At 40.4% G+C, this 22,205-nt stretch overlaps 1 protein-coding gene across 1 annotated transcript in view; it reads left to right on the top strand.

Moving 5' to 3' along the window:
• Positions 1 to 22,205, top strand: part of MNAT1 (MNAT1 component of CDK activating kinase) — a 125,528-nt gene that overhangs the window by 76,808 nt on the left and 26,515 nt on the right. Inside the window, exon 7 of the mRNA XM_051622292.1 lies at positions 11,030 to 11,151. Within this exon, the coding sequence (XP_051478252.1) occupies positions 11,030 to 11,151 (122 nt within the window). The remainder of the gene's footprint in view (positions 1 to 11,029; positions 11,152 to 22,205) is intronic.

Raw genomic sequence — 22,205 nt, 5'->3', positions numbered from 1 at the left:
GGAGGCTTGGGCAGACTGGCTTAGGAGGCAGTTTCCCCGTGGTCAGCCAAAAATCAGCTCTTGCTGGTGAGTCTAGAAGTGTGTGTGAGCGCTGAGTCAGTCTCTTGTGTACCTGTGTGATTGTACCAGTGATTAGACTCAAAAGGCTTGGCAAATCCGATTTGTGTGGGAAGCACGAGTGCAAATCTTGCCTAATTTACTTTATTTAAATCAATATAATCCTGCTTAAGGCCTTTTGGAAAGCACATCTGAGTAAATGGTGTTTTAAGTTAGCACAGTGTCTTTTGTGTTGACAATAAAAGCTAGTTTCATTTGCAAAGGGTGTGCTTATAGTTAGCTTATACAAACTCTTGCCATATTAAATGTGGAAGGACTCGGTTCTCCTGCATGCGCACAGCGTCTTTCGTGAAATTTGTCCTTAGAAGATTTAATATCTTTAGGTTTGCTTTATGATCAGCAATTCTTTGAACTTGCAAACAAGAAAGTGTGGAGAACTTCAAATATCTATTTGAAGTTTGATTCTAAGGAATGCTTGTGTTGGTTTTGACCTTATAACATGAAGTTTGATCGCTGTCTCAAAACGGCAGTATTCTAGCGGAAATGTAAATACAGTCTGAACTTTTTTAGGTATCTTTAAAATATGCTCTGTCTCTTAAAGGCAAGGACTTTATTCCAGAGATCCTGGATATTCAAACGATGAAAACATATTTCTGTTCCTAAAGGCCCAGACTGAGCAGCTGATTTCTGAACAGCTAAGTTCACTAGCATGTGCTTTCGTTCAGGACACACTGCTCTGTGGTGATTTAGACTTGAATAAAACTTTTTTGGTAGTTGTGAAGCTTCATATAGTAGAGAAGGGCTGAGGTTGGAAGCTGACTGAGGTGATTTAGAGTTTTATAGAAGCACATAAAGCTGCAAGTTTCCTTGTTGTGTTTGGTTTTGAAAAGCACTTATTAACTACTTTGACATCTCGCTTTTATTCTGGAACATCTGCTTTAGATTGTTTGCCATAAAAGTGTAAGAATTAATCTTGCCCTCGTTTTTGTTATTGCTACCAGAAACCAAACTATTTTTATGGCTTCTTGTATAGGGATTTGGACCCTGAACTATTTTCAGAGTTGAGAGGAAAATGAGTTTGGTTTGTTTTGGTTTGTTTTTTTTCCTCCCTCACGCTCCCCCCCAGGCTTATAGGTAAAGTTAATTAAATTATAGTTTTTAAGTGCATGAAGATGTTAGACATGCCTTGTTAAACTGTATAGTAAGCTCTATTTTGCTTTATTTGATACAATATTATGAGTTTTAAGGGAATTCAAATGATCAGCTCATTTTGACTTCTTTCTCAGGGCAGCAGCTGTCCTGAGCCAGGATAAGACATTTGCATCATCTGTGGAGAGCTTAGTACATATTTTACTGTATGGAAATTATATATGAAAGTCAAAGAAAGTAAAACCTCCCTATATGTTTAGTCCTTTGATTAACAAATGTTCTTAATACTTGTTCTTAGGGCTTCCTTTTCCTTGGATTACAGGTTGTTTGTTTCCCAAGAAGCAGTAAGTAGCTGTGGCATGCGATGTCAGCACAAGCCCTCAGCTTCAGCTCACCACGCTTGTATGATTTCTTTCCTTATGTTATCTGTTTTTTATGTTTTGGGGCATTCTTCTGATGTGGGTTCATCCAGTACTTATGTCAGAGCATACAGTGATAATCTTCCTTTCTACAATCTAAGTGTTGATTTTGAGGCAAAACTGTCTTGTTAAAAGCTTGTTAGCAGGACATAGGCAGCCTCTCTTAACTCGCTCGAAATCTGATGTTTGTGCTACAGTTGCTTTCACAGTAGTCTCCTCTTTCAGAATCTGTGGTGAGACTTGCTTTTTTATTTAAATAAAAGTGTTTTAGCAAATGTGTTCACAAAGGAGCCAGAGAACATAATAAAATAGATGAGGCATCTCTTTATTTTATAAAAACAGAAATAGGATTTTTCTGGGACTGCATGAAATTGCTGTGTGGTTGTGCTGCTGTTTTGCTGCCAGCTTCTATTTTCTCTAAGTGAGATTTTAGATTTTTTTCATGGCAGGACCCATAACTTTTTTTTTGTACTATGGATGACTTTAAATGATTCTGGTTATTGTGCTGCAGGGAGTTACAGCTGTAGCCACTGAAAGCAGAGTAATGCAGTAGGCCATGGTAGTTCCTGGGGACACAGAGGGACTCGTTCTACAAAGCTCCCGTGGTCAGCCAGGGCTTACAAATAGACCTTCCAATCTTGTGAAGTTCTGGGAATCCTGTCCAAAGTACTGCTAAAATTCAGGTGCCACGATATGCTACTCAGAAAGCTGTCATGTGTCTTTGGGCTTAAGCATGATTTTGATAAAGCCGTTTAAAACATAGAGGAGAAATTGCACGGAAAGAAACTAAACCTCTCTGGAAGGACAAAAGAGTGTGTTTTATGCAGATTAAAAATACAGTTGCTTCTGCCCCAGGGAGTTCTTTTGTTTAGTTTGGCAAAATTAATGTGCATTTTCAAAGCAGTGCCCTCAACTGTGTGTTAGGTTTGCAGTGCGTCCCTTCCTGTCCCCAGAATAATCAGCTAATGCCTTACTTGCATGCTCTGCATGCAAATGAGGAAAAAAAAAGCCTAGAATTAAGCTACTTTCTACTTTGTTAAAAGCAGTAATTTCTAAATATACTGATAACAGGTTTCTGGTTTTATTTAAAATTTGTCTGCAGATATAAATGCAGTCCACAAGTATTGTGAAGGCATCTCATCTGCTGCTAATGCTTGATGACACTTTCTTCATTTTTCTACCTTAAACTTCAGCTTTTCTAAATTCCTCCTTTTTATCTTTTTGCCTGTTTCTAATAATTCACTCTGATGTTTCTTCCTGTGTTTCCTATCATGTTCATACTCTTCCTTTCATCTCCCTTCTTTGTCCTTTTCTTCATATTATTCCTTTTTTTACTGTAAAAACTTCCCTACTTTGTTTTGCTAGACAGTTATCAACCTTTAGCAGTCCCTCCTTAAAATCTAGCTATTCATGGAATCTCACTTCATTTTTTCTCTTTATCAGGCAGATATAAGCCATGCTGAATGTGGTGTTCTGCATCTATCAACATTTTTTCTGGGTCTAGCCTGTACGCTCAGTAAAACAGGGAATATGTCTCTAATTTTCACAAACACACATGGAGTTTCTAATCTTCTACAGGCTGATGTCAGCTTTCTGTTCAGTTTTGTTATTTTAAGCAGTGTTTCTTTTTAAATAATGTATCAGACTCGACATTCCTTAAAAATTATACTGTATAGTTGTGGGTATTTGGAGGGGGGGAGCTGCTTTAGAGGATCCCAGGGAAGAGTAGATCGCAGAGTACAGCGATGTTTGGTTCTTCACGAGCTTCTGGTCTACCATTAAAGCATCTAATTTTGCAGGTTATACTGTTCTCTGGGAAATCCTAAATAATTTTATTGCATAATGGAGGGATTTTATCACTTGGGTCTCCTGCAACAGAGTAGGAACACCAGTAGATTCAGCTGTACTCAAACATTTGCTGCTGGTCTGTGGGGCTCCGCTAGTGTGTCTGTCCTTCCCTTAATGTTATGCATCATGGTACACAAAGTGGCATTTGTCAAATTGATTTCTATTTCACATCCCTTGAAAAAAATTAGGCTCTCAATGGGAGTATTTAAAACAATATTATATTAAAGCTTTTAATCCTGTAATTAAACTGGCTGCTGCAGAGCTTGTGCTTTGTTGATAGCCAAATCAAAATGATCAAGGCTCCAGAAGTCTGGTGGCAGAGATGGAAAAAAAATTTGCTTAATTCTGTTTAATGCTGTATTACTAACAGCACAATGAGAAACTGGCATAACAATCTGAACAGAGCATTGACTTTGAGTCCTCTCCAGTGAAACTCTGACAAATGAGAAGAACTTATGGTTGTACCCCGAGAAGTGCCATAGCAAGCCCTGTGAAGGCCACAGTAGGAAAAAGAGTGCATGAGCTGATGTTTGCCAACACCCACTCCTGGGGTGTCTGAATGCCACGGAGCAGCCAGCTGATGGCACGGCTCTTCAATCTAGCTGAGAGTGGCCAAATAAATATTGTGTGCAGGACAGAGCTCCTGGGAATCAGAGCATAAGGTGCAGAAGCAACTGAGCATCTGCACAGAGCGTGGTGGATCGCACAAAAGCAAGCACGCACTTGGGAGCTGAGACTGAGTTGGGAAGAAGATTGAGAAATGAGTGCTGAAAACCAGGAGGATGATCTGTGGTCTTAATAGTTACGTCAAAACGCTGCTGTGTTGTAATTCCTTGTTTCCAAAAGTGATATTGTCTTGTGTACCGGGCTGCCCTTTGAACAGGGCTTGAGATTTTGAGGAAAGCTTGGCAGTTCCTGCCAGAACTCTGGAGTCTCTGCTGAAAACAGGCAAGTGATTTGTTGCAGCAAGCATCCAGACTATCCCCTGAATCCTAACTGGGCTCCAGCAGCCAGCGCTGGGGAGCACAGTGCCAAACAGGCACTAAAATCCTTTGGTGTGAAGAAAGGGCACCCGGCTTTTCTGTGAAGTGAGTAATCACTAAATCCTGGTACTAACTCGGACCCAGAAAAAATTGTATTTTGGCGTGTTAGATGGGCACAGGCCTTCCACTGAGAGATTAGAGAAATGGGGTGTTTTGGCAGGAGTTCCAAGATGAGTCTGGTCAGGTAATTGCATGTGTCAGAAAGTTATGGAGGAAAATTTTGGAGGTGAGTAGAACTCCATGGATAATTTTGCAGATGCTTGTTTGCATGGAAGAAAACACTTATATGTGACCATCTCTGTTAATAGATTATTTTGTGCTGTTGAGCTCTTGCTCTGTTTCTGTGATTCTTACAGAAAGCACATCTTTTAAACCTGTCGTGGCATTCAAAAATCAAATTAAGTTACTGGGGGGGTGAAGTCTCCATTTAGTCAAATTGCTATTAGACATCTGAAATCATCTATCTCAGAGAAAAGGGGGTGTGTGAATCTTATCTCTCTTGTCCTGCCACATGTGGTCAGATTCTGGTTTTGATATCGACAGGAAAACTTTGGTTGATTTTAGTGGTTTCTGTCTCACATCATTTGTACTCTGTCTTGCTACAGGCATATCCCCATAGCACTTTTCACAATTGAGTGAAGAAACTAGATTTGTTGTTGGTTTTCAAGAGCAGAAGAAAGAGTAGTTGGTTTCAGATATTTAAGTCTTTGGAAAGCCTCACTGGCATAGGAATTTTAGTCTAAGGAATGGAATTATGCATTTGAGTTTGACATTTTTGGTGTTTGTTTAAAAGAGCTGTGGAAGACAGGGAGGGTAAAGGTTAAAATAATATTAACTGAGCCCTCCAAATCTATCAGTTTCATTCTCCTTTTCCTGAGTATTACTGTAGTCAAATAAAGTAGTTAATCAGAATCAGAAAGCCATACTAGCATTGCTGACAGGGATTTGTCAATAGTGAATTGGGAGGGTGGGAACTGAAAAAAAAATAATAATCCCTCAATTCCAGCTTTTGGCTCACACTGATATATTTGTATTAATATTGTTCTCTAAGAAATTCTCTTTAACATTAAATCTTTCCAAAACCGGAATCCTGTAGTGAGCTTAACAGTAAAATAGTTTCCTAAGACTGCTTATACTGAAAAATTCAAGGAATTTATAGTATTGCTTTAACATTCACTTGAAGGCATTTGAATAATTGTACATTTATCTGACAGTGTATCAGAAAGGGTCTTTGTTAACCTTTCTGTCGTTCACACACAGCCAGAGTGAAGCTCAGGATGTGTTTCAGCAGTGTCATTCCCTGGCATCCTACAGGGCTCAGTTTCTTTTGGATTTGCTGTGCCCCCCTTGTGCCAGGCTGGGGAGGACACCCTGGTGGTGAAAAGAGTTAAATAAAAAGAACATCACTGCAAACTGACTTAATGAGACTTAACATGTAAATATTACACTGTGCTGTGTTCTGGTAGTGTGGTGATGGGAGAGCTGAGGAAGTTCCCAAGTAGAGAGGAATTAAAAAAGAAAAAAGATTGGCTGCATTATCCAGTCAAGCCACTTCTAGTGCAGAAACATGCTTTGTCTGGACAAGTTTTACTGACCCTAGTCTCTGGCTTTTGTATCCTGCCTGGGGATGTTTTTGTGGCATAGCTGTTCCTCCTGTTTCCCCTACTAGTGCATTTGTTGTGTCAGTCTCCTTTCTCCTCCTCTTTGGCATTTGACAGATGTCTGAGAAAACTGTCAGTTGTTCTTTCTTTTTGCTGCTGAGGGAAGGAGGTGAAGGAAGGCAATGTCGTTCTGGAGACAGGGAAAGAGAGGCACAGCAGGATGGGAAGAAATGTGAACACTGTACCTTGAGGTAGTATTTCTGGACTCTGTGTGCTAAAATAACCTCTTTCTGCCAGCAGGCAAATACTGATACACCTGGCATTTGCCAAGAGTCCTTCCCCAAGCCCCTGTGTGAAAAGTGCACTGATACACTATAGTTTTGATGTTCTAGTAGGTGTGACTTTTCCTAAAAGGACATTGTTGTTTGTTTAAAATAAACTCCTTATCACTGCAAGGGCAGCTCTTCTCTTCATATAATCCATGGCTTTTTTTTTTTTTCTTAATGCCATATTGTATCACAGTCTGAAACAAAAATTCACTGCTGCTTTTGTTTCTTATTATTTAAACTGAGAAGTGTATATAGAACAGTGCAAAATACATCAGCCAGTTTTATTTGTAATGCAACAATGTTATTTAACCCTCCTCCCAATTTAATCCCAGATTTCTCTCATCTAAAACCATGCAGCACATGAATGGAAAGTCAGTTGCTCACAAATCCACTGCTGTGCAGTCTTTACATAAACAAAGTCATCAGGATAAGCAAATGCCTTCCTTTTAATTAGCAGTGTGTTTTGTGGTTCCATACATTCCAAAGTGTAATAGACAGCTACAGTGCCTAAAATAATCCCAGAGAAAAAACTCATATGCCACAAAGATAGGGGTGGGAGGGAGAGGAGGTGGGAAAATCTGTTGTCTGTGTTCTTGGAAGCCTTTTCTATCTCCATTTGGATACTGTCAGCTTCTTTTACACAAACATTACAGCATCCAAGGGGAATTAGAAATACTTACTCATGACCACATCGTCAGATCTCAGATTTGTCAGGAGAAAGCCAATGCAAAAGCAGGCTCTTGGACCTGCTGCTTTCATTTTGGTTTTAGCTTGCTGATAAATGCCTCCTAATGCTGGAAAGAGGTAAGGCTGGCTCTCTAGGTGGAATACAGGAAATTTAAAAATCTTACCTCATAGACAGGAAAAGGGTTTTGGATCCATAAAAGGGCTGTGTAAGTCCTAAGTAACAGCTATTGTCTCTTCTGATGTCTCTGAAGTTAGAAAACAGCTTCCCTTTTGTACTAGTCTTTTATGAAATGGCTAGGGACCACTCAGGGCAGAGAAACAAAACAGAGATGCTACTGGTCAAATGGCTTTTAAATGAGATCATATTGGTCAAATTGAGCCTTTTAACTTTGATCAGATTTTTTTGTGTGTGTGTGAATGTACCTTATTTCAACATCAGTGGGAATTTGTAAGGTGATACTTTTCACTGGTAGGTTTTCAGGGGTTTCCATCCCAGCCTTTTTGCACCGGTCTGTGCCATACCCAGTGTTCTCATCTCACTGTCATCTGTGCAGGGCTAAAGAAACTGGAAGCCCATGGACTCAGGAGCCTGCATGGCCATGCCTTTGTACTTGCCTGGCAAGGGGTTGGCAGTGTAGGTACAGCCTGTTCATATCCAAAACATCTGCAGGGCTCAGGTAGTTGCAGGGCTTGACCAGGCTTTCAGGTGGGAATGGCTGTTGTAACTCTTACATTTCCATCTAACCCTTTCCCGCATCAAGGCAGGCTAAAATCCAGTTTATAGGAAAATGCCTTTAGCTAAAGGCCAGGCAGCTATAGAGCAGGAATTACAGCTATAGGACAGTTGTGGTTTTGGTTTGTTTTTTCCCCCCTTCTTGAAGTGGAATGTGATCCATGTTGCCAAAGCCCATCAGCTAAAGTTGTGACTTTGGGAAATGAAAACAAACAAGCTGTGTCATACAGCTGCACAGTCTCCTTGGGGTGCAGATCTGCTGGCTGGATGCAAACCAATGCAGTCATTCTGCCATGCAGAAGTAAGTACTGGCTCCTAACACTTGCACCGTGGCCTGATACAGAGGTGAGAAAGGTGTAGGAGAGAGTCAGTGCTTTGAAACTGATCTTGAGGAACAAGAAATGAGCTGCCAGTATTTAATGTTGAAGATAATTAACTATAGGAACAACTCGCCTAGGAGATGTGCCTGGACCTTTATGATCTGAAGTCTTTAAGTTGAAATAGAACACCTGTCAAAAGAAGGTGCTTTGGCTGAATTGCCAGTCCTTGGACTTTGTACAGGAGCACAAAATGTCCAGGCCTGTGCTGGACATGAAGTCTAACCAGCTCAAGGATGGACAGTTGCTATATACTGCTCCTTTGCTGATGTTCTGCTCTCTGGGCCACCACAGTGCATTGTTTTTGTAGTACAGCTCTTCACAGAAAGGTCCTAGCATGGCTTGGTGGCTTCTCTGTGACACATAGACCAATGCCCACCATACAGCTGGTGTGCTGGCCAGTCACCCTCTCCACTGTTCACAGGCAGCTCCCTCGCAGTTACTGGTTGACCATCTGAGAGTAAATGACCATCATAATTCCTCCTCTCCCCTGGCACCTCAGAAGCCCTACAAAGAGAGGAGATAAATTAAACGTTTGCATCCTGTCTTCCCAGGAGTCCCCAGACAGAGATGGGCATCTGTAGCAGTGTGAATGATGGGTGAGAAAGAGTTGTCATGAGCCTGGTCCATTTGTCATGAGCCTTTCAGATTCTCTTGGCCAGCATCAGCAGAACTCACTCTCGTTAAAAAAGTGTTAGGAATGCACCACTGGCAACTCTGCTAACAGTGAGCAGCTGTTCTGGTGATGCCCTCCTGAGATATGGCTCCTGCAATCTGAGCTACTCCTTTTTTCCACACACAAGTAATTTCCCAAAATATTTATCATGGTTTTGGTCTTTGCCGGAAACGGTTTTCTTTTCTATGGCTGGAATAAAACTGCTCTGGGTTTGGAAAGGCTGAGACTTTTCGCTCACCAGATGAGGGTGAAAACATGTGAAATGTTGCTATACCTTTCCCTTTGGTTTGGTTAGAGACAATGATATTTTTAAAAAATTAGGTCTAAAAATCTTATGTAAACATTAATGTCTTACAATGGGTGTAGCATGCCCACATGAATGTAAGTGCCACATATGATGTTTCCATGAACTTGAATAGACTGTAAATTGACAACTTCTAGCAATATCGAAAGACCCTGCACTTGTATCTTGAAAGGTTGTGAAGTGGGATTAAAGCTAAATTTGTAACCTGTCTTTTCCTACCCTTTTTAAAAATGTGTGGCTGCCTGCTTTTACTATTGCAGCAATGGTTTGTGGCACAGAAGTGACTGTGTGCTAACTACGAAAGTTGGAGTGACTCATGGCTGACTGGAGAACTTTCTGCACCACGTTTTGCCTTCAGGACGCTGTCACTGTAGCAGTGCTAACAGCAGCCCTGCCAGGCTCCCCAGCAGTGCAGAAAAAGGCCAGAACTATCTGTTCTCATCACAAACACAGAGTGGTTTCAATGGAAAACTTGAGCTGCTGCTATTTCCATAGACATCAGCCTGGATCCATGGTAGTACCTCTCAAGGACTTACGTCTTCAATGTTCTGGGCTATTTTCTGCAGCTCTCCAAACAAAAATATCCATGCTCCAAATTTGGAAAGGTCACTGTCCTCAACCACAAATTTAATTAACAACTTTCCCCTTCTGCTGACTTTTTATTTTCTCTTTATTTAATTTTAACCCCATATCCTACAGTAGGAGCCTTTCGTTTCTACTTAAGGGAGTAGATGCTTACACGAGTGGCCCGGGGGAGGTGAAGCTCAGTAAGCGATCACCAGTGGGAGCCAGGGTTATTCATGGCATTACACCATGGAAGGCTTCTGCTCTCCTGTTGCAGACAAAATGTCTACAAAAACAATACTAGTACTTTCCTAAATTCCTGCATTTTGCAGATGTGAGGCTCAGTTTCTACAGGGGAGGCCAGGCTGTTTCGAGGGGGCTCACGGTGCTCTGTCTTTTTGCTGCTGCTGCTAATTTTTCTGAGCACCATAGAATACAGTAGAAAATTGAAACTGTGTGAAAGATCAACAAATCAGTGTAGAATGTCACGCAGCAACATCTGTTAACTTTGGCTCTATCTCATATCCTCCTGACCCCTCCTTTCCAGCCACCAGTCTCCTGTTTTGTGAGAGCTCAGAGTGATAGGGACTAGGGGCAGAGGGGGGAAATGTCTAGCTGTTTCTCAGTGGTCTGAAGGGCTTTCAAAAGTACATCTGGAATGAAAGTTTTATGATTGTGTGTTTCTGTATTTTTAGTTATGAAACAAATGGGAATTTGCTGAATGAATTAATTGTATTGTGCTGTAAAAGTCTATCTTGAGAGCCATTACATATGGGAGCTTACAGAGCCTGCAGAGAGAAATGAAAGCGGCTTCCCTTTCTAATTAGGGCTTTCAGGAAATCATTGATTACAGAATCAAACAGGGTTGCTCAGAGACATTTGTTTGGTATTACTTCTGATAAATGAAATTTGTACCTAGTAATAATTTTACTAGTGATACTGGAAGCAGCCACACTCTCTCATGGTAAGCCTGCCTTCAATAAAACTTTCCCCTTTCCTTCCTACCTTGTCCAAACAGTTACAGCTAATGAAACATTATTTCCGATCTGTAGATCCCAGGAAAAAAAAATTAAATCATCAAGAAATAAGTGATATAGTAGAATGTTCTTAATGGGATGCTCTTTGTCTGGACCAGTTAACAGATAAAAGCTTGTTCTTGCATCGCGTTTGAAAAAAGTCAAAACAAAACACTGACCCAGTATCCAGAAATGTTTTACCTTTTAAATTTTTTTTTCATAACAGGGTCAGCATGTTTCACTAGCTCCCATTCAAAAGGTAGAGGAAGCTTTGTATGAGTATCAACCTCTGCAAGTGGAGACATATGGACCACAAGTTCCAGAGCTTGAAATGCTGGGAAGGCTGGGGTAAGTAACACAGCAAGTTTTAATTCCCATTTCATGGCATTATAGCTGGGACTGTTACCATCTTCAGTTTGCCAGCACACAGTTGGTTGTTGGTTTTTTTTGTTGTTTTTTTTCAAGCATCTTAATGAAATATTAGACTTCCTGCCTAACCAACATTTTGTTTGGGTGAAATTTTTGGTCCTCTAGCCTTTATAGATCTATTGAGAGCTGGACTGGATTGCATTAGTGTTTTTAAGGTTGTCCTTGGCAGTCATAGTGAAGTAGCTGTTCATTTTCAGTTGCACGGTATTAAAAAATAAATAAATAAAAATCTGGGGCTTAATTTACCCAGCTGTAAGCCAGTAAAAATATTAAAGTTGGGCTGTTTGCCATCGAAAAGGGTAGATTTACTTGTCGACTGCTGTCTACAGTCAAACTGCATTTGTGAGAAACGAAGCACAGAGCTTAACTTTGTCAAAAAATACAATACAGGGCTGGTCCAGCAGTTGGTGACATGGTGGTTGGCAGCCAGGTTTAGAAGGGAGTTTGGGAGCTGCTGTGCCTGGGTAGTGGAAGCTGGGAAGTCCAAAAGTGATGTGTCTGCTCTCTAGAGACATTTGTATGTGAAAACCCACCTGATGAAAATGTGTAGCTGCTGGGGTGGTCAGTGTCACCTAACTCATCATGGCCTTACATTCAAGGTCAGCAGCACTTGAAGTGCCTGGAAAGCTACGTGGCAGGATGACGGTGCAGACTGGCAACACAAGAAAGAGGTTAAAAAACCAACAGTTTACATTTGACTGTGCAGTATGGGAAAACTGAAACCACAAAGTTGAGACACTTTAGTATGCAGTTTCAGAGACCACTGAAATCCCAACAGGAATCCCACCTAGTTCACTGGCACAGGAGAGAAATGATAGTAGTAGAAACAATAAAAATGGTGACAACCTCAATTCCAGACAGCCCTGAATTATCTGAAGCATCATTAGATTGCTTATTTACTTAAAAAAATAAATATATCACTGTTATTTTCTTTGTCCCTTTGATGCTTGTAATTTTTCTTATCTGATAATCAAGCTTCTGAGACCAAATACTAATTAGCAGTTTAAATTGGGCAGAGCCAGACTCAGCCTTCACCACCTGTTAGGATGAAGCACAGCTGTGAGGGACCTCCAGTGTGAGGGGAGCTTTGGGGCCCTCTCAGCTCTGAGCCTCATCACTAATGGAAATGCTTGGGGGGGGGGGGAAGATGACTTGTGCAGGGAGGATTCCCAGTCCCTGTCCCTTTGCCTGTGGCTGTAAGGTGAGTGCTGGTGCCCAGAACCAGCAGGAATCCTGTGCTATCTGCATCCACCCCATCTAATTGCCTGTGATACTGGTTTGAAAGCAACCCAACACCTTGTAAAATGAAGTCTTTTAAATCCTTCAGTTGTGTTGCACCATTTGTGGGTGAGCGAATTTGGAGCAGGGTTTGGAAACAAGGCTCATAGTCTTTTCTTGGAGACACTTGGGCACGTGTGTCATTTTACTCCTTTGACCACAGCCAGAGTTATCCATCTTGGCTCTGGAGGTGATGAGAGAGTTAAGAGCAGCAGGGGTGCTGGGTGGCTGTGGTAGCAAGGGAAGGGTGGGTGGGTGGTGGTGCCCACCAGAAGAGTTCTTCTGCATCCTGAGGCTGTTTGCAATTCCAAAACAAACACGGATTCTGTGGGTTCCCAGCTGGTACAACTCTAACCCGATTCCATGGGGTGTCTGAAATACCTTAAGCCGTGCAAGGCTCTTGGTTTATGTATTTGTGTTTCTGTGTTTATATGAGCTCATGCGCATTTCCTGTTGATGATAAATGCACAACTCATGTGCCTCTGACCCTGCTTTGGGTTTTTTCAGGCAGCTGCAGACAGCTGCCTGGGTGAGGCCAAAGAGCTGGGCACAGCGTTACCCACTCCTGCTGAAGATTTTTAGTTTCCTCTGAATTTGGACTCATACGAGGACAGGTTAAATCTAAATTATTACAAGTTTTTTTGTTTGTTTCTTCCTCTTTTCATGTTCTCATTAATCATTTTGCAGTCTGGCTATTTATTGCAGCTGAATACTTCCCTCAAATGTGCAGGCTGTTATTATCTGAGTTTCTGGAGTCAGAATTATTGCAAAGACATTGCCAGCCTGGAGACTTTGAATTCACTTCTGGTAGTGTAATTTATTGGCTTCTTTTTAAAAGATACGGTTTATTATCTCCAAAACACTTGGTAGAATGGGCTTTTTGAATATTCCCATCTTAACCTCTTACCTTCTGCAAGACTCACTTTAGGCTTCAGCATCAGAGATGCTTTTCTTTCTTAGTAAACTGCTGTAATGACGGAGGCAGCTGGTGAGGAGGTTGCCAGCAAAGAGCAAGAAAAAGGGTGAATCCTTAAGGGATCATTCAGAACATTTGTTAGGGATGTTTCATAATTTTAAAAAAAAATTGATTTTTTTTGAGATGACTTTTGTTACTTGCTCATTAGGCTTTACAAAATACTGTGTGCAGTCCAATAAACTAGATTCTGCGTCCTCCTGCTGCTCTTGTGTATGGGTTTTGCATGTTTTGCAAAAAAAAAGAAAAGAAATTTATGTTCAAACTGGTTTTGGAAATTTGTTTTCAGTGCCTCTTGGGGCTGTAAATTTTCTTTCTATGAACTGCAGAAAAGCATTAATATCCATATGATGCATTTCTTGCTATTGTGTTGGGAGTCTGAGAATAATGAAGAAACAGATTTATTTTTCGTTTTGTTTTTTCAACACAAGTGATTGGTATAATGTGTTTGGGTTTCTGTCCTTCAGGGGGACCCCCAATATTTTTAATGGAGTAAAGTTTTCTAGAAGTAATGAACTATAGGCAATAATCCTCAATTACATGTTTTTTTTGGAGCAATATGTATTACAGTGACCTTCTGGGAGGGAAACTTTCTCAGAGGCAGCCTCTGGGAGAAGGTTCTGTGCCTACATGTCTCTGGGGTTCCTGCAAGAAAGTCTCAGTGTCTGATAGTGCCATGAACACACACTGAATGTGGCAGGTTGGTGACGGTTTGATGTGAGTGGCAAAGGTCTCTTTGGGTGCTCAGCCTCTGAGGTCAGCTCATGCCTGTCTCAGCTGTCAAATGGAATCGGGACTTGGAAGGAAGAAGGGGAGAAGACATGGGTGAGATGGTCTCCTGGGAGACCTGGTGCTGTCCTTGGATAAAAATGGGATCTTGGATCAGTGTAACATACCCACCTAGAGGCAGGATCTACAGCTGCCTTGTCCCTCTGTGAGGACTAATAGCCATGGACCTGTGTGACTGGGTGACTTGGTCACTACTGTAAATTACTGGAGTTCTCAGTGACGTTCATTGGGAAATTGTTGGTTTCTGGGTGGAGTACAAGGCAACCTGCTGATGTGAGACACGTTTGGAGAGCTGTGTCTTATCAAAGTGCTGTCACCAGAAATGGTTAGGTTGGGGTAACCAGACTGAAGCAGAGAGTGTCATGTTTTGGTTCAAATCAGTCCAAAGCTGTTGAATTGCTGGAGCGTTGCAAGGCTATGGTATCTACCATGGCTTTTGGGGAGCCAAGATGTGTGGTTCAGAGAGAATGAGTGCCTGGACACTTGGCCACTCACTGCCGTTACTTTTCTTAGGGGGACAAAAACAAGCCTGTCTTTTTTTTTTTTCTTCCCTTTTTTCTTTTTCCCTTCTGATGTTTTAGCTGAGCACACTGAATTTGTGTGGTTGGAGGTCTGGACTTCTCTTACTGCAAAACAAAATAAAAACGTAACAAATTCTGACATGTCTCAAGTAGTGAAAGACCAAAACAGGATGGGGATGGGAATTAGTTTGTTGTTTCAGAGATGTATGGTTTTTTATGTAGTTTTGATTAAAAAACAACCAAAACAAAAACAACTAACCCTGAAAAAAAAATAATAAAAAAAACCTGATCAAAAAGATGTTTGTTTGAGGTCCTGAAAAATGTAGACATTCTTGGCCTTAATTGTAAGTATGTAAAGTGAGCAGGAGCAGCCAGACAGGGTTCTCACACCAAGTATTTACAGCTGTGGAAGTGTCATCCACCAGCTACTTAAAAACTGACTATAAATTGAAAATCTGCTTATTTTGGGTAAAGATGTGTGAACTCCATGTCTCAAAGTTTACAAACAGTCTCTTGTCTTGCAAAGTGGATCATACTCTTTAACACAGGACGGGTCCTATTCTCCCCATTCTCACAAAATAGAGATGATTTACAAGTAAGATTAAAAATTGTTGTTTGCACTCACTTAAAAATTCTCTGCCTTAACGGAGAACTTTTGTGCAGATACTTGTAAAAAAGTCAAGCCTGAGTTGCTTAAAAGAAAATTGTGTTTGCCTACTTTGTCTGGAGAGGTACATCCTGAATATATACATGTGTATATAAAAAAATAATCAGGTTTGCTCCAGAAACCTTTGCTTTTCTTTCGGGGAAAAATGTGACTTCCCTTTGATCTATCAGCTTGTTTTCATGTAAAACCACATTGTTAGGAGCACTCCAGTTAATTAGTGTTTTGTTTAAATAAGATGCAAAAAATAAAGTTCAATGGTGAACACTAATCTAATAAGCACAGGGAATTTACTTTGATAATTTCCAAGTTAAAACTAAGCAAAATGTGATTTTAAGAGTTGAGGGTAAGGGCTGAAGCAAAATCAGTGCTGTGGAAGTTTGTATACACAACAAATGCCTTTTAGTCCATTGTGCTTTTTATATTTAACAACTGGGTTGATTCTTTCCCCCCCCCAGTATAGGACAGCTCACTCATTTTAAATTTCAAATTAAGGTTAGGAGGCTGGATTTCATATCTCTTAGAGCTTTGTTAGCATTTTAATTTTCAACTTTCATTTCAAGTGGAAAATTTCTGCCTATTTCTTGGTTGTACAGTGTTATAATTTGAAACACATGGAGAGTTCTGGCACTTAATCTAGAAAAGGACTCCTGTAACTTCTTTACTGTAAATCATAGTGTTTTGTTTTGTTTTTTTTTAGTTTTTAAGTGAGGCAATGGTAAGGATGCTCTCTAAACTATTCTTAAACCATAGCTGATCTGGTCTTTGGCTGGAATAGTTTTTGCTAAATCCTTGCAGTGTCTGTGTTGGGTGCAAGGCAGTGCAAGAATTGAGAATTGATTTTGAATGGGTGACACGACCACTGGGCTTTAAAAGTTGTGGCAGGTGATTTTTCACATCTGCTCTCTTTGTCATTGGGGTTTGCAGATATTTCTTGAATTTGGAAAAGGAGAAAAGCCACAAATGAAGGGCTTGTTTGATCTGCCTTGGCCCATTGATTTTGAACACTGAATTCATTCTGCTCCTTGGAATAGAATGTAGTTTCTCAATAAGCTCAGCAGTCAGAGTCAAAAGATTGAGTAAGAGCAAGGAAAGCTTGTCTTGCTTTGGAGTGCATGTAGAGGGCTGTGCTCCTTGCAGGAATTCTCTTGGCTACCAGGGCATATGGTCTGAATTTCCCAGTGTCTCCTGTTGCAGGGCCTGATCCTTAGTAGAAAGATTTGTGTCAGCTGCAATGCATTTTGGATCAGGCACCTAATGAGTGAGAATTTGCAGGTAAGAAGTGATTATTGCTTTAAAGACACAGCTGCATTTGCATACAGCCTTTTAAAGTGAAGTATTTTTATTATTCATTTAATCATGAATAATGGAGTAAAAACCTATGAATGACAACAGAAGTACTATGTGGGTGCACTTTTTTTGGAATAGTGAATGTGGCCAAGCATGCTGTCCTTTTCAAGAGAGGATGGGGCAAGGAGATAAGATCCATGTGTAAGTTCTTTTAATTTGGTTTGATGTAGAAACTGCCTTGTAGTGCTTTAACATGCTACAGAAACCCTGCAGGTTTCGCCGTCAGATTTTGGAAGGATGCAAATTTCATATAGAGGAGGTAGATTAGCACCAGTTTTTCCAACTGAATGGAAAGGGAAGAGAGGAGCACAGCCTCTGGTAAGTCTGAAATCTTACTGTTTAAGAAATCAGCTTGCTGGCAAAAATGGCTATGAACATTTCAAACGACACCCTGTAGTATATGGTGTTTTGCATGGAGCTCTTCTGTCAAGGTCATTAGCAGCTGAATATATTGCAAGTGGACTGCTTATGAAACGGGGAGTTTTGCTTCCTGCCCGCCCACCTGTGGGTATAGTGTGGGTTCTGTAACTGTAAAAGGTCTCAGGAGAGTTATAAAAGCAGAGAATATGGAAAATATATAAAGAAACAAAGAAGGAAGCCTGCATACACCATGTAGTTTCTTATATGTCAAGTTGGCTGTAGTTGTATATGTACCACTAAATTAACCTCAAAAGCTGGCCATGACAGCAGAATGTCCAGAGTAATTGTTTTTGTTGGCGTTTGGCTTCGAAATTAACTCATCGATCTAACATGAGGCTCTGTGCTCAGAATACTGGTCTGGTAATGTTTTTTTACTTTTTCATGCAATCATGGAAAAAATATGTTTCTGCTCGAAGCAGTTGTCAAACAAGCTTCTTTCATCGACAATCAGACACAGGGCAGCTGAGTGAGGCTGTTTAGTCTAGAATAAATACTCAAGAGATTGCAAGGTCGCTGTAGGAAATGTAATTATACCATTTATTCCAGAATAGTCTTTTTGTAGTGTGGGCTTGCAGAATACTCAGTCATGCATTTATTAAAATACATATACTGTGAAGAAAAAAACCCAACATTCAGAGTCTTTACATAAGGAATGGAGAATTGTCTGGCAAACTCCACTGCAGGATTAACCTGTAAATATTGAAAGTTGCTTCAGAAAAAATCAGGATGGTAATACTGATTTTATTAATGACAGTTGATAAGAGGCAAACCCTGAAATCTCTCTGCAGGTAGCAAGGCCATGCTGCTAAGTGGGCAGCTGAAGTAGTGTCGGGCACAGCTGTCTGATGGTAGATTATAAGTGGCAGGAGGCATCCTGCAGTTCTGTGGGCACTCTTTTGTGTTTCAGCTTATCAGAGCCTTGTTACTACCAGCCGCTTAAAAACATCTGATGGTCTGGGATAGTTCTTATCTGTTATTGAAAGCCTTTCTTTGCTTTCATCCTCCCCTTCATTCCCTGCATTGATGCCATTATTGATGTGTGGTTCTCCTGTGACTTTATATGACCACAGACTTTACTCCTTATTTGTCCTCCATCAACTTAGCAAAATGTATTTAAGTAGAAGTTTAGATCTCCTGTTGTTTCTCTGAAATCATCTGGGAAGTCTGAGGTCAGTAGATTTTGTGCTCAGTATTTTCTTTATTTTTTTTCCTTCCTTGCTTCTCCTGCACTCCATCCTATTGTCCTTTTTGAGCCTTTCCCTGACCCTTCAGCCAGATGTATAATTGCATTAGGAATTGTGTAGTTGCCACAAGAAAAATGATACATTTTGCACATGCAGGAGTGATCTTTCCTGCTTATCTCTCACTTCAGCAACAGAAGGGCTTCATTGTCCTTAAGTGTTGTTCTTCCCAGGACAGAACCCCAAAATGCTTTCTCTAAGCCCAGCATTATACTGCAGAGGCAGGAACACCTTGGTGATGAGGTGATGATCTGATCCATGATGGTCATAGAGAATATGGGAGCTCATTGAGGACCACTGGTGAGAGGAGGAGCTGCTCCTCTTGATCAGCATCTGAGCATCACTTATGCTTTGTTCTTGGCTGTAAGGAAGGGCAGAGAGCTGTTGTGACAGGGAGTTGCTCTGGGGCAGTCGAGGCAAACATTGTCATGGTTTTCTGAAGGGTCTGTTTGGATGGACTAATATTTTAAATGAGTTATGTAGTCTCGGATGGAGCTGAAGTAGAAGGGTGAGGAGCATCCTGTTTTGAATTTGCCCTCTAAGGCATTTGTAAATACCCGTTTTAATAAAAATGCAAGAAGCAGGTCTGAAAAGAGGAGGAGAGAGAGACTTCCTGGACCCTTCAACACCATTGCTTCAAGAAGGTGGAGTTATGTGTAGTGAAAATAGTTAGAATGCCACAGCCTGCAAAACAGACCACTAAAGGGGAAAATGAAGCCAGAAATTATACATCATCTTGACTCTGACACTGATTAACATAATTGTAAAGCAGCCTTCCAAATGAAAATTGTTGTTCAGGTATCAAATGGCTGAAAAGGTGAATTACGGATTTCCTGTAATGGCAGAGAGAAGCACAGGGGTGTCTTGTTTGAAGCTTGATGCAGCTTTTCAAGCTGTCAGTCATGATTCTTTTAACTCCCTTCAGACAGCTTTGTTGTAGCTTTATTCTTGCTGAGTAGTATTTCTCACAGTGATCAGGAGTCAACAATGTTTAAAGCTTCTCTGAAGAGTGCTAAGTGACAGGAGTGAGGGATCTCTTCCCACAGGAGCATGCCATTTGCTGAAGTCAGTAATTCCATTCATCAGTTTGATCCTGTGTATGTAACTGATCTCATACCTGATATGATGGATAGCAAGATTTTTAAGGGTTGGGCTGGCAGTCTGTTTTCTTCTTTTCATAATGACCCTGATGTCTCCCAGATTGTATCACACTGGAGGAACTTATTGGAAAAGTGCAACTGAAGAACTTTTCTTAGAGTGAGTGGTGTCTGATCACGTGTTCACTTAATTAATTTTAGTTTCCTTTAAAAAAAAGAAATCCAGGTCTTACCCTCAAGATTTGGAATTTATAGCTCCTTCCATTCCAGCAGTTTGTGCATCTGTTCAGTGATTGCAGTCACACTTTGTGGAGTGGCAGAGATTTTAGGAGTAAGTAGGATCCTAGCTCCATGAGGAAGAATGGTTGGATTATGGATACTAAAAAGTACCTTGAGTGACAAAAAAGGCTGCCTGGTCAGCTTATAGCTTATTAGCCAGCAGAGAAGCTGCATGGGAGTGAGACACCTCATATATGTCCTAATTCCCTGAGAAAAGCTTCAGTTGGAGCTTGCAAGCACCCGCAAGAACAAGCTGTGGGAAGCCAGGCTGCGTTATGACTCTGGTGTTTACAGCACTACTTAAAAAAAAAGAGGAAAAAATGAAGCTCTTTGGATGTTGGAAATTGGAAGATGTCCAAAGACAGGTAAAACGTTATTAGCTCAAGTGTGTTTTGTAGTTAAGAGACTTGTGTATGTTGGGTCAAGGGGGTAAAATAGGAACCCAAGCCTTTTAAAAACAAAGAAAACTCCAAAAAGCACAACTGTTCTTCAGTTTGTGTGTTCCAGACACCTTTTATTCATCATGAGCCCTAGTGATACAAGAGGCTCTAAGTTCGGTCTCTCACATGCCAGGATGTGGGTATAATCAATGACCTCTCTACCTATACTGGTCAGTTATAAGCATCTAATTCTTGAATTCCACTTCAGGCTCTGTACCAAGTGAGTGAGATGTTACCTGGTTGCTCAACACCCACAGTAAGGTCACTGGCAGTGCTGAAGGTGGCTTGCAGTGATTTTTATGGCTTTGGTTTTAAAGCCTTGCTAATGGTTAGTTGAAAACTATTCCATGTAAACAACTGTGTCGTGCCAGACTTCCAGAAAGAATTGAATTGTTCACTTCTCTCTCTCTCTCTTCCAAGTTGGGGCATTTGAGTTAGGCCACATTTCTAATAACAAAATAGGGGTTTGAACATAACAGAACTTCACAGATGAGCTATTGCTCAGGCTTGAAGGTAACACCACCATGTTTTTATTTCTTTACCTAGCTGGTATTAAATGTAAAAACATAAATCCTGTTCAGTGTGAGAGGAGAAGGGGAGATGGTTTTCATTTGGCATAATTTCCTGTGAGACCTGGTTCTAAACAAGGCCCATATTTACACAGGACAACACAGTTTTACATGTACTAGTATATCCAGCACATTTTAAAATTGTTTAGCCAGCCCTGGGTATTAAATACCTTTACAATAAACGTGTTTAATAAAAGTAGATGAAGTTTGAAATAATTTTTGAATAATTTTACAGTAGAAACACCAGTTAAATCAACCCCATTGCAGTAATAAATGTCACAAAAACAATTAATTATACTTGCTTGCCACTGCAAAATCAATTGTATAACTGTTCTTCTAAAACTGACTTTCACATTACTAAATCCTAAACACTACACTTCTGTAACTTGTCAGAATCAGGTTTTAGTTAATAGATATTTTCAGTGATGTAATGGGAACTTCTGGCATGGAGTCAGAATATAATGGTCTGTGATTAATGTTTTAATAAGCACTTTTCTTCTACTTATGATGCAGCAGTGAAATGGTTTCCTGCTTAGATTGATAGAATAGCAGGTGTGTGTACATACTTTTTTTCTTTAAGTAAGAATAAGTTCTTCAGTTCTTCTGCTTGAAAATGTTGAATGTTTTTCCTTGAGTCAAACACTGCTGATGTGGGGGTTTCAGTTTGTTTGGTTTAAATCCAGCTATTGCTGAAATTTGTTGCTTGCAAGTGGAGGGTGCCGTGTAAACCTTTTCAGTACTTAAAATAATTGCTTTGCATAAGAGGAAGCTCATTAGTTTAAAAAGTAGTTTTGATCTATTGATGTTTTCTTCAGTGAAAGGATTTGTTTAAAAATAGTGTTAGAGTAATCCAAAAGTGTACGAGAACAAACTATGGTGTTGAAAATACTAGGAGGATAGATTTATTATCTAAGTTGATGTAATACACTTGCTACATGCTTGGTTACTTCTGTGCTGGAAGGGGTTGTGTTTTTCTACATTTTCAATATTTCTACAAAAAAAAAAGGATTATAGTTTTGTTATTCCTTTTAATGACCCATGAATCCAGATTTGTTGCAGAGATAAGTTGTTTTTTTTTTGCTTAGAAATCCAGTCAGCTGCTGTCCTGATGGAGAGGATTTGATGATCCTCAAGGTTTTTTCCAACCTTGACAATTCTATGATTCTTCTAAGATGCTGCTTAAGGGGAGCACGTTCTCAATGGTCCTGATGTTCCCCTAATATCAGGTGGTGGTTTCTTACATGCTCCTGGCTGTTCCTCTATCTAACTGCAGAGTGCAAGGACTACCTTCTGTTCAAAGCAAGGTAGGATAGATAAAATGACAGAATCATAGAATCATTAAGGTTGGAAAA

This window comes from Apus apus, chromosome 5 (genome assembly GCF_020740795.1).
Source record: "Apus apus isolate bApuApu2 chromosome 5, bApuApu2.pri.cur, whole genome shotgun sequence".
Classification (NCBI taxonomy): domain Eukaryota; kingdom Metazoa; phylum Chordata; class Aves; order Apodiformes; family Apodidae; genus Apus; species Apus apus.
This window is presented reverse-complemented; position numbering and strand designations above follow the sequence as displayed.